The sequence below is a fragment of the Micropterus dolomieu genome, linkage group LG01 (assembly GCF_021292245.1).
Source record: "Micropterus dolomieu isolate WLL.071019.BEF.003 ecotype Adirondacks linkage group LG01, ASM2129224v1, whole genome shotgun sequence".
NCBI lineage: Eukaryota > Metazoa > Chordata > Actinopteri > Centrarchiformes > Centrarchidae > Micropterus > Micropterus dolomieu.
Window position 1 is genome coordinate 5,960,570 of NC_060150.1, and position 13,335 is coordinate 5,973,904.

A 13,335-nucleotide genomic window follows, 5' to 3' on the forward strand; every position below is an offset into this window, starting at 1 on the left:
AGGTGCAAACTTTGTCTGCTGTTTGGTGCTGGGCAGGTAGTGTACAGTTGGTTTTTCAAGTTGTTTTGCAGAAAAAAAGGCTGCTGGCTGATGAGAGAGGTGAGACTGAAACAAAAACATTGAAGTTGTGGACCATAAAACCAAAACAATGAGCCGAAAGACTTTAAAAAGCTCAGTAGAGCTGAGGGGAACTGCAGTTAGTTCATGAATTGTCTCTGGTTTCATCACTATGAAAGACACATTTCACATACAAATAGTCATATGATCTATAATCATCCATCATCTTCAACAGCTTATCCATGCAGGGTCGAAGGGGGGCTGGAGCTAATCCCAGCAAACATTGGGTAAGAGGTGGGCTACACCTTGAATAAGTCATCAGTTCATCACAGGGCTGATCTAATGTTTTTGGAAAAATATCTTAGCTGCTTGAATGTTCACTGCAGATAAAATATTTTCTTATATTACACTGATTTCTTATTCTTTGTCCTCCATTTTCTTTTCTATGCTTTAGCAACATATGTCTTGGAATGGAATTTGAAAACAAAAGACAAAGAGAAAGGTGATGATTGTAGAAAGTGAGAATAAAAAGTGATGAAAGTGTTGACAAGCCTCAAAGTAGCATCAAGGTGTTAGACACACACATGTGCACACACTCATAAACTCAACCGTGGATGCTGGCACTCAACATATTGACACATGCTCACTTAGAGCCTCTCCATCTCTACGTGAGATCAGTCAGGCTTTCGTGTCACCCTGCACTTCTCTAAATCTCCGTACTGTGTCTAAAATTGGAGCTTCTTGACGAAGAAGGCTGTTGTCCTGTCTGAGCGACAGCTTTTGTCTTTGCTGACAAGTTGTCATGCACATGGCGCATAATCTGCCAGGTCAAATGACTGACAGTGATGGCAGGGGGGCCACAGGAGATGTTCCCTGCAAAGCCTCAATGTTTAAATAAAGCACAGTGGCGGCGTAACTGCTCTTTAAAAACAGATACAAAGCTCACCTATAAATCTCCATGCTGGTGCTCTATCTAAACAGGCATCCTTGTTTACTTGTTTCCTCTCGTATTATACCGGAATCACCACCATGACACTGTGGCTGGCTTTGTGGCACATGCAATAATGGGAGTTAGATAATAGAATTGTGTTTTATTATATTATTTAAAAGTTGTGTGTGTGTGTGTGTGTGTGTGTGTGTGTGTGTGTGTATATATATTTATATTAGTCTGTGGCTGACTAAATTTGCCAAACACACCTGGCCCAAGTGGCTTTTTCCAGTGTGCAAATTCTGCCAATTGGAACTGGATTTGCCAAGTCTGTTTTTGTTTTAATTAATCTCCTCCCACATTTGTCTGCCAAATGAAGATGTCTTTATTATATTATCATTCGGAAAAACAAAGATTTTCTTCATTGCAATTTCAGATTAGATCCACAGAGTCGTTTCTAAGACGCAAAGTAGTCCATAAGACAAGACTGATGTATGGAAATTTGGAAACGAGCATTTTCACTATATTGTGTATAGATGTGAGGCTGGTTTGTGGTTACTCTGGGTGAAATCAGTACAATCTCTATACACCATATAGGTTTAGTATGCATGGAAAGGTGTAAAATGGTTATTCTCTGAAGTCCTTTGCATTTAATCATAATGTGTCTTTTATTTTAGCATGCACTGTAATGCCTGGTGCACACTAGAGGATTTTCAAATCTTAACCGATTTTAGAAACGTGGGATTCCACAGACATAACGACAGACTTCTTCAACAGATTTCTTTAATTTTAATCTTGAGAACGCAGCAGATTCAGTCAAGACGTAGCACCACACATTTGGCGTTAATTCTAAACGATTTCAGAGTGGCGAGTCCAGGGACTTGGGCTCTCACTGTAACTTGAGTGATCAAATGTGACTTCAGACATAAACAAACATTGAGGCAGACTATCGTCCTCAGCTAGTTGCACTTGTGTTTACTGTGTTAAAAAATAAAAGAGAATAAAACTGTGGATGAACTCATGGGTGAGTGTGAGCAAATACACAACACGTTGGCTGATGCTTCCTGCTCAGTTTGCTCTCATCTTCTGTTGCGGGTTTCTGACTGGAGGCACCCGATTTCGAATTGTAAATATCAAATATGTTTGATGTTTTTGAAATCTATTTGAAATTGGGGAGTCTCCAATCCAGTCGGTGATTTTAGGATTAGGTCTGTAACCCTTCACACTACAGGATTATTTGGGCTGATAATCGGTTCAGACCAGCCTTGGCTCAGGGATGCCCCCACAATTGTCAGGAGGGGCAAAAAGGGACCTAAAATCGTCCCAATTATCTTCTTGTGTGATACCAGCATTACCCAAGTTTGTTGCTATTCTGTTGTGTCTGTTTTTACCTACATTTAATCTTTAAAGTGAGACTATGTAACTTTTAAAAGAAGCAACAACACAAATAAAAAGTTGAATTGAAGCAATAAAAAAAACTTTGGCCTAGTATGACCAGTAGCTTTATAATAGCTAATGTTAGCTAGCTTCAGTTAGCAAACTTTAGATAGAAGTCACAAATTTTTTTTCAGTGGTTATATTACAATAATAAAATGCAAATTAAAGACAACATACCTCACCAAGAGACATGTGGTCGCATTCATAGTACTCAAATTATGTTGTGTTTTTATTTCAAACTTAGAAGAAAATATACAGTGGCGAGCTGTCAGGAAATATGGAGGGAGAGAGAGAGAGAGAGAGAGAGAGAGAGAGAGAGAGAGAGGACATGACATTCAACAAAGGTCCCCAGCTGGACTCCAAGTAGCAACATGGCACTTACACAAAAAACATAGGTCACCAGGACGCATCATTGGTCTTTATGCAATTGACTGAAGAAAATCTTGGGAAATGAAGGGGAATTTGCCATTATCTTGGCTACTTGTGGCCACAGCGGCTGCTGTTCAGCAGAAGTTACATATTCTCTCTTTTTGGCATTTTGGGAAATACACTAATTGGCTTTATTACTAAGCATTAGATGAGCAGATTGATACCACTCTCATGTCTGTATGCTATGAAGCCAGAGGCAGCAGCCAATAAGCATAAAAGTTCCCAAGAATCAAGCACCTCTACAGCTCAATCATTAACACATTGTCTGCTTGTTTAATCTGTCAGAAATGTCTGTGTCTAAACATAGTTCACTCCCGTTCAAGCAATTTAACTTGACTTGGCACGTAACTGATAGAAATACCATCTTGGCCCAAATATAAGTTAACCCATATTATAAGATAAACCCCCCTTTTCCAACAGCTGTTTTTTATTTTTGAAGATGAGAAACATGTTATCAAGCCAACCTTGTTCAGAGATTTTCCCCTAGGTACAATTAGTCTGAGGATAAGAGAGCAAATTTCACATTTACTTATATTTTCAAGTTAAGCTAATACGCCTTGCCAGTCTACTAAGTGGCAGCACCATTCTCCAATTAGCTGAAAATGATATTGTTAGGGATTGGGAATGTCTTGACACTGTGTTCTCACAGGTTAAAAACAGGTGAAATACTCCTTGAGTTGTTGAGTCGTAGCATTGATTAGCACATCCCTATCCAACCAAGTACAGTATTTAAACTCACGGCAAATCTCTTCATTCATACATCACTTTATTTCCTGAAAGTTATTTAAGTTGAAAACTCAGTTGAATGTGGACTCATTCTGGACTTCAGTTGGGGATATTCTCAGGCGCCATCATTAGGTATTCTACAGGAGTATGTTTATTTTCCACTTTAGGAACAGGAAATCCATGTGCAATTTCAGTGGGATTATCAGCAGAGTGCAGCTTCTCTGCAAGCCTGATAACCGTGCTTTTCTCTAGTCGATGTCCTGCCAACAGCACCTCGTGGGGTGGGCTTCCGGGAAAAAACATATATGAGGTCATGGTCACAGCAAACAATATGGACAAAACAGATTTTATTAATATATATATAATATATATATTCCTGCAATTCCCCCTATATAATTCCAGCAAGGTTATATGAACTATATTCTCTGTCAAGAAGGATGTGGGTTGAAGAAGAGTGAATGAATGAATGGCTGAATGAAAGCCCCCAGGCTGATCAGACACAAACATAAGGTCTCTAAAAGACGACTTTTGCCATTGCTTTAGGGTAACGTATGGCCAAGAAAGAAGGAAAAGTAAGAAGAAAAAAGAAGGATAGACAGAAAGAAAGCAAAAAGAATGAAAGCATAACAATATGATTTGCTATTCCACCAGTTACCTCCTTGAGTATGTCTTGATCATTAATGGTTTCTAGCTCAATTCTCCTGGGCCTTTTCACAACAGGCACTGAATTTCCTCACTTTGCATTAGTTTTAGTCCATCTGGAGAGCTGTCCGTTAAAAAGGTTCAAAGGCATCCTGACGGCTGGCATAAAGTGTACAAGATGGGTTTTTAGAGGGAGCAAAGGTTTCACCTAGAGGTACACTCAACTCATCTTGGCAGAATGTTTTAAATCATTCACTACATTGAAAACATCCAGAGTTGAGTAGCTTTTAAAAGTGATATTTAACTCAAGAGGGGCATCAAGAGCATATATCTCAGACATATACAACAGGAGGTTTTTAACATTTGGCAGCTTTGCTATCATTGTATCAACTCTTTCTATGGAAAAAGAGTATCTCAGAGGAAGCACTGATCTAGACGTAGTGGTAACATAACCATTCCCTGACAATATAAGTGATGCTGAGCACATTATAATCAGTAGGGGCTTCATCTGAGTGAACAAATTATTAAGTGGTATGCTGAAGATCTGGATGTGATGAGGAGTGGACTTCTGATGATAGGAGGTGAATAGGGTGGAGGAGGGCCGCAGTGATTTCGCCCTGAAATGTCTGCAGCAGAGAGGAGAACAGATTTTAAGGATGACAGCGACTGCATGATTGGCTGATGGGAGATTGTGGCAAAATTTGGTTGTTTTAACAATAGTATAGTCAGCTGATTGGAGAAGGAGGAAGAGAGTGAGAGAGTTTATGAGAAAGGGAAGGAAAGAGAGACAGAGAGCGAGAGTGGTGAATGAATGAATGAATTGTCTTCTTGGTTGAGCTTCATTAATCAATAATTTACATAGAGAGGCAGGCCTGTGGAAAGAAAAGGTATATTAGTATGACCTGTGCACGTCAATTTCATTACCAGCCATCTATTTTCAACAGTTTGACACTTTGGAAAATATGCTTATTTGTTTTCCTGCCAAGTGCTAGATGAGAAGATTGATACCACTCTCGTGTCCGCAAGCTAAATATGAAGCTAGGGCCAGCAGCTGGTTAGCTTAGCTTAAGATAAAGACAGTTACAGGGTAACAGCTAACCTGGCTAACTTTAAAGTTCAACAATATGCCTACCTGCACCTCTGAAGTTCAGAAAAGTTTAGTAATTTTAAGTTATGTGCTTGGATCTATTTCTTGGTGAACTTCCTGGTCATACTGAAATAGCACTTCACTTTCTGTAAAACCAACTTATTATTATTTTGTTGTGTGAGCTTTAGCGGTGTTGTTGGACTTTGCTTCCAGTCTTTATGCTAAGCTAGGCTTATTGCTTCCTGGCTGTATATCTATTTTTAGCATGCTCTTTGCAAGAAAGTGAATAAGAATAGTTCCCAAAATGTAGAACTAATCTTTAATGAGAATCAGTGCATCATATTTTTGTTGTTTTGTTGTTAACATGTATCAGCCCTCTCACTTTCCAAGTGTTTGTCTGTATTAGCATACATGTGTGCTGAATCATGAAATAATATTTACCGTGCTAACAAGCAGTGACTTCACATGCCAAACGTCTCACTGCTCTCCGCCGTGTGAATGAGGGATGTACCAAGTGTCTTTTTTCCATCTCACAGTATGGGACGTCTGTCTCCATAAGACTACTGTGACATAAGCTTAAGGGAATGTTGGGTACCTTGATACTCGATACTAAGAAAAGCCATCCACCTACCCTCTCCCCCAAGTCCATCCTATTTTTACGAAGGGGGACTTCTAAAATAAAATCAGCTGTCACTGGATGCCTGGGCCTCACTTAGCTGTTGAGCGCACTGCTGGAGCTGGTCTCCAAGCCTCACCGTCTGTCTGCTTTCTGTGTTGGGTTAAAGGTGGGCGACTAAGCCCATTTCATTTACCGGAGACCCAAGGCCATTTTCTATTGTGTTGGATTCTATTGTTGTTTGACGTACAGAGCAACCTACACAGTTAAAGAAGGTAAGTGATGGATTGTATGTGGACTATCAGCATTTCAAGGCTGACTCTTGTATCAACATAAGCCCCACTGTCAGCACAGCTCCTTTAAAGTGATTTTCCACCGAAAGCACCGAAGTGGAAGGAGACAGATTGGAAATGGTACATGACATTTTAGCCGATAATAAATTGGTTTGATGTGCCAAGGCTGCGCAGGCATGAGGCCTCTTTGGTGTAATATCGGAAATAAGATGAAGCGGAGTGGCTGTATTGTGTTGGAATATCAGGTGCTGGAGCTTCATAAAGAATGAGATGTGATAGTACGTTTCAGTGATTCCACTAGGATTTGTCATAAAACATGCATGGGCCCTTCCTGTTTCCTTCCACCAGACATAACCAGCAGCAATCACATCCCAACTATTCTGAAAGCATAGCAAATCGGAGACAAAGTGCTTAGCCTAGCATAAGGAAGCACCCGAGGGCAATCCAGTCTCCTTGTGAAGAAGTTATTTTGATAGATTTGACAGCTCAATTATTGTGCCTGTTTTGCTTTCGTCTGTAAGGAAGAAATCGCCCTCCATGGCTGACATTTCAATTAGTGTAGCTCAATTTGGCTCTCCTGTCAAACCTCGTCAGCCAAACGCTTTGGTCAGTAAGTAATGAACAGAAAATTGGGTTGCTTAAGGCTTCTGTTGTGTGAAGAGGGCAGTGGGGGCGTGACACCTCTGCGATTAGCGGACAGCCTCTGCTTGACACAGATCTATGTGCCTTGATTTAGCTTTGAGCTACAAAGCCATGCTACCTTCTCTTGCACCCTAAAACTCTGAAATTACTCTTGTTCTTTTTCCTCCCTTTTTTTTCCGGACACATTCTCCTTTGTTGTCTCTTGCCCTAACACCCCATGCCGCTTTTCACCTCCTCACTTCTAGCTAGCCCGCAGCGTGGCGCCTCACCTCTGAACGCTTTAGCGCAGGCATCAGGGAGGAGGCAGTGACAGGGAGGTCAATGGCCATCGTCTCGACTTGATAAGACACAGTCGTGCAGATAGGCAGCAGCATGGCGCCTCTTGTTGACTTTTCCCGGCCGCTCCCACTTCCATTCCCCCCCACCCGGTGACATCACTTGTGCTGCCACTGTGGCATTGAAAAGATAAAAAAAACGAATACTCTGAGAAGAGAGTAATAGTCAGTACGGTGGTAAATATCCCTCTAAGCAGTCCAATATGCTATCCATCAAAAGCAGAAATGACACAGTGTAAGCCATTGAAAAATGTTTTTCTGATATCAGCACCACACTGTAAACAGAGACTTGGCCCTCATTAGATTGGGGCTTCTAAAGCAATGAGACAGTGTTTGAAAGTTATTATTAATGCTAATTAAACATCCATTGGTGCCTGTGCTAATTAGTGATAGAATATGGAGATGGTGTAACGACTTTAAAAATCTTTGAAAATGTTCAGTCTGATTAGAAGTTCTTCTACTTTGTTTTCTTGCCTTTTATTTCTCTCTCATAAGCACTTCCACTCCGCAAATCCCTTCCTGTCACAGGGGAACATGACGCTGCAGACAGAGACGGTTATAAAAAGGCTGGGTTTATTTTTTCTCCAGTCAGCCCCCCTAAACCCTGGTTACCTCACCTCCATGCTATGGTAGCTTTGCATACAGCATACCTTTCTAAGAAGCCTGAGATATCCAAAGCGCTGTTGTCACCGCTCTAAAGCATCAAAACCCCCACGTCTCCACCTCCCTGACAGCTCCAGACCATGAGGACATTTATCTCGGGTGATAAATGTGGGCATTATCCTTGTGCTTCTGTCATCGAGACGGTATAAGGTTACACCACAGCCTCAGGTGTAGGATTTCTGACCCATATTTATAGGATGTTACGGGTAAAATCCCTGTCTATTTTCAGATGTTCTGTCTCAGGAAGCCTATTACTCTCCCTGATTGGTTACACTAACATGCCAGACGTAGCAGAAAGCTAAAAGTGGTGATATGAGGAGAACATGCTCTTGTCACATGGCGTCTCTATTAAGGCCACTCAGTGCACAACAAAATTTATCCGTGCATTGTTGCAAAATGTTTGGTCATGTTTGGAAGCCTGGCACTTAGGGACTATTCACAGGGCTAGTTGGTAAACAATTGTAGCTGGGGAGCTAACCACTAGCACATTATTAATCATAGTATTTGTATCATCAACTTCTGTCTAATAATCCATTTCTCTTTGTGGAGGAGTTGATTATACGACAGAGCAGATTAAATAAAATCAGCCAATAGGCTTTGGATGCTTGGGCTCTCTGTTCCCTCAAATGTTTCTCCTATCAATATGTTACGTGACTCACGGTTGGTGCACTTTTATTGCTTGAATGGGCGCGAAATTTCCGTGTTGATAAATAACTGTTAGAAAACATCTGGCTTTTCAAAAACAGGGCAGCAGTTAACTTCGACTCCCAAGGTGCATTTTGGCAAGAAGCATGCTGCTAGGGACGGGAGGCACTAAAGATTACAATGTTGAGAAAATTGATTTCAAAATCTGTAGCTTAAATCAATTCACTTTTGGGATTCTGGTAAAAATTTGGAGTAGTCTGCCCACTATGACGCTTTTGTTCGCAAATGTAACGACAAAACTTTGACTTACTGGCTTCTCGTGCATAGCAAAGGCAGCTGGGGCTCAAGCTTATTGTAATATTTAGAGCTGTCCACTTTTCCAAACTGACAAAAAAAAAACATGATTTCTCGGAAACAAAGTTGAAATAATTAAAACTGGTGGCCATAACATAAACAATTGGAGTTCCATTTTTCTATTTCATGTAAAGAAAATGGAAATGAGAATGCAGAATGGGGAAAACATTTCTAGAACCTCCTGCTCCATGGTGCAAATTGTTATCAAATTTCACTAAAGTTCAACTCGTCATGAAAAATGCATGTGGATTTATTTTGCTCATTTGACCAAATCTACCGATCCACCCTGCATGAATTCAGTTGGAATCAACTTTTACTGTTTTTAATGCTGCTGTGACCAGACATTTAGATTGGATTTATGTGGGAAACCATGCTGAGATCCACCCAGTGGGTGTTTGATCTCTTAATTTTAATGATATGGATACCAGGAGTGGGCTATATCAAGCCAGTGTAGTCATAGCTTGGTTTGCACAGCCAAGCATGAACGGTATGTACTATACCGCTAAGCACGGAATATGTTACTAATCTCTATGCTACTACAGCACCAAGGGCACCTTCACTGGATCCATACGCATTTAAGAAGCAGCTGCTATCAGACTTTTCAAATGAGCATCAGCTTTGAAGCAGAACCTATACTGACCTCTACTTTGAGCCAAAGTGATACTAGTACCCATACATGTGGAGAAACCATGTAAGGGCCTAGTGCGAAAACACAATGAGAATGATTTCAAAATGTCAGAAGGTTACAGCGTGAGCACATATTGAGAGAGAATCATTTCTATTTAGGGTCTTCTTTCATCCCACAGTGTTGTTGCCCGGCGAGAGAGAACATGCCAAGAGCTAAAAGGTCCAGTGTGGGTGTTTGGTGAGCCTTAATGGAGCCTTCTCTGTTGCCTACTGACGCTTTGTAGCACAGAGAAGTCAAATGTAAAAATCAGTGGTGTTCTCTAATTGGCTATCCGCGGGGATGTGCTGAGCAATATCAAGTATCATAACTTAGTGCTTTGTGATTGATTGAGTATTCCGCTGTTACAGGTTGTTTGTCTCTGGCCATTCCTTGGTTAAATATATACAATATCTGGAACATGATATCTTTATCAGGGTGGGATTTTAAGCAGTTATGGTCAGAAAAGGGCAAACAAACCACTTTTATTTCCTTCCCATTCTGGTTTATACTGTCACTTCAGTCTGCCAGTATAATGACAGAAACCTCATCTATAAAACTGTTCCTTATAGTCCAATTACAAAAGGGCAAGCTTTGTCTCATTCTTCACTGACCTGCCAGAAGAGTAATTGTATATATGAACAGACCTCTTGAGGAAACATGTCTAACAAATATATAAAGTTTGATTTGTTCACATCTTACAGGTTTAACTCTTTGTGTGTGTGTGTGTGTGCGTGTGTGTGTGTGTGCAGCTGAAGTCAGCGCAGGTAGATCCAGGGCAGGACATCCTGAGGACAGGGCCCCGAGCGCCAAGGACCAGGAGGCAGAGCCGGTGTCGGTGAAAGAGCGGCTGGCGATGTATCAGGCTGCCGTGTCCAAGAAAGAAGGCACCACTTCCTCCTCTGCTGCGGTAAGACGATACTTCCACGTGGGTGTAACGAGAGATGGCGGTGAAAATACGCAGGTAGCCAGGGAGACGGCAGACAGTCACAGACATGGACTGAGACATGTTTGGATTCACTTGTTAAACTGATAGTGTAACCTTGCTGAGGTTTATGACCCAATGTCTCTCATGTTATTCTCCGCAAAGCATAAATCTGCTGTCCCTGAACGGAGTCCTGCTTGTAGGCTACTGTGTGGGGGAATCATAAGGCTCAGGACTGGAAGGGAAAGCTAAATCTCCAGAGTGTGAATGGGAGTCAGCAGGGATCTATATAGGGCCACTGTTTCAGCACGTTTCATTCATTTCTAAACATACATTTAGAAAATTATAAGCCTGATTTGAGAAATTGGAGCCAGTTCAGTATCTGCAGCTAAAACTGGTAACTAGGTACATTTACTAAAGTACTGTACTTCAGGACAAATTTGAGGTACTTGTACTTTCCTTGAGTATTTTGATTTCATGCTTCTTTATACTAACATCTTGTATTTTGCCACTTAATGTTTAAACTTGACGGCGTGTCAGTCTGAAAGAAGAAAAGCGTTTTTCTCAATGCACTGAATGATATAGAAAATGAGTTCCAGTTTGTTTTCTGTTGTCATTTTTTATGGAAAACTGCTTTGTTTTGAGCTAAAAACAAGAATTGATACTGTAAATGTGGATGATGCAGAAAGCCTGTTCATATATTCACATGATAAATGTTCTGTATATGTATTCTTAGAAGATGCATGTTTTGTAAAGTTACAGATATTTCGCACAACACAGAAATAAAAACTAACTAACTTACTTACTTTATACTTCTACTCCACTACATTTCAGAGGGAAATATTAAACTTTTTACTCCACTGTTTTATCAGAAAGCTGCTGTTACTTTCATATACTTTTTACATATAATAAGCTTATAAAAAGATTAAAATAGTTGTTTCCAAACCATGTGTCTAGTTGAGGCCCCTTGTGACATTTCAGATGTCTAAAAGTTGCTAACACTTCCACAGAAGAGACAGCTCCCCTCTAAGCTCTTGCTCGAGGCTTCTAGGAGTAAAATGATATATTATTTTTCACAATAACTGAATATAGATTTGTGTATCAGAATTTTTTCTTCTTTCCTCTCCCATTAATCATCTCACAACCCCTCAGGTTTGTCTTGTGACCCTTTGGAGGGTGCCAACCCCTACATTGGGAACTACTGGACTCCATAAACTGATGAATCAGTATTAACAATCTAATAATGTCATATATAATAAATATATTACCCATATGGGCCATTTTTCTGCAGAACCGGTACTTTTACTTTTGAAAATTGTATGTACATTTAGCTGAAAATACTTTCGTACTTTTTCTTCAGCAGGATTTTATATGCAGGACTTTTTAGCTTGTAATGGAATATTTTTACTTTGTTGTATTGGTACATTACATAAGTAAAGGATCTGAGTATTTCTCCCACTATTGGTCTTTGCATTTTATCTCTTAATTTAAGCGCATTGCATCGCATCACTCTACATACATGTAATCAACGTTCCGTAAACATATTATAAGAATCTCTACATATAATCTAGGTAGTCATCGATATTTAATAAAAAGGCCACTATAACACAACACAACAGTGTACTTTTGATTCATGTAATTTCAATATTAGATGTTAAATGTTACTTTCATAACAATTTTTATTAATCAGTTGATCTATATATGAATTATTATTTAGATAGTTGACTGTATTGTTCACACTGATTTATTGTGTCAAGTCAGAATCATAATGTCAAAATGCTGACGCTGCTCTGGCATATTTATGCTCTGGCTACACACACACATGCGCGCTTCTTGTTAAAAAGAGGTAGCTCACAAGCTATGTCAGAAGAGAACAAAGATTTTGCAGCAAATTCAGAAGAACACACACACAGCCAGCACATCAGCGGGCCTTCACACAATATTCCTCTTTTGATTAAACACAAAAAACATCCCTGAGTCATTAGTCATTACCAAGGACCAAAAAGCCTGAGCAGCTTTGAAGAGCCTGCATGCACTTAATAAACTCTATAATTCATCTGTGTGAGCAGTTAGTCAGCCGAGGCCATTATAACAAGTCAGCTCAGTATATATAATAAAGCCTTACCTACTGGAAAATGACTTTCCTTGTAAACTGTGGTCTACAACTGCAGTACAGTAATATGACTTAAAAGCATGCAGATGCAATTGTTATTGGTTTAGAGTAAAGAGGTTTGAATAGGTAAAATTAGCACAACACTGACATACTGATCAGGATTTACTCATCAGTCAATTCTGTTTTTGTGAATTGTGTTTTTTCAACACAACACAGCAGAGCAGCAACAACCTGCTATTTTCCACAACTTCACCTTTCTGTGTGTTTCTGGCAGTGGCATCCTGCTCTTTCCCATGGCGTTAATGGCTGACAGCAGCTGCAGTCCAGTGTGATATGAGTGAAGCAGCCAGTAATAGCCACTTCTGAAGTAGGAAGTTAAAATAGTTTTTATCTGTTTACAGAAACAAAAAAAATCAACCACTCTGATTTTTATTTTCTCATTCAATCACTGATCTTTTTGTTGGGATGACAACATCAGGATGTTTGCCTCATATTTTCTAGTTAAAAAAGTCTCTTCTCTTCAACCAGTTGTTTAAAGTTCAGCACCAGTAGTACTTTCAATGCAATACTGGGTTTCTTTACCCAATACCCATAGGTGGAAAACCACCAATGACAATGGGTTGTTGTGACCCAATAGTGTAACCTTTTATATTACTGTAGGGTTATAAACACAAACTAATATGTAGTATGGTTGTGCACTGAATCTGCCTAAGGCTGTGTTTTACAGTAATTATAAAACAGTAGTGATAAAACAAGCACTAATAGAAAGATTGATCAAA

The 13,335-nt window shown here is 39.9% G+C and overlaps 1 protein-coding gene across 1 annotated transcript in view; it reads left to right on the top strand.

Moving 5' to 3' along the window:
* xirp2a (xin actin binding repeat containing 2a) overlaps positions 1-13,335 on the top strand; it is a 56,128-nt gene that overhangs the window by 25,737 nt on the left and 17,056 nt on the right. Inside the window, exon 4 of the mRNA XM_046053817.1 lies at positions 10,271-10,428. Coding sequence (XP_045909773.1) covers positions 10,271-10,428 — 158 coding nt within the window. The remainder of the gene's footprint in view (positions 1-10,270; positions 10,429-13,335) is intronic.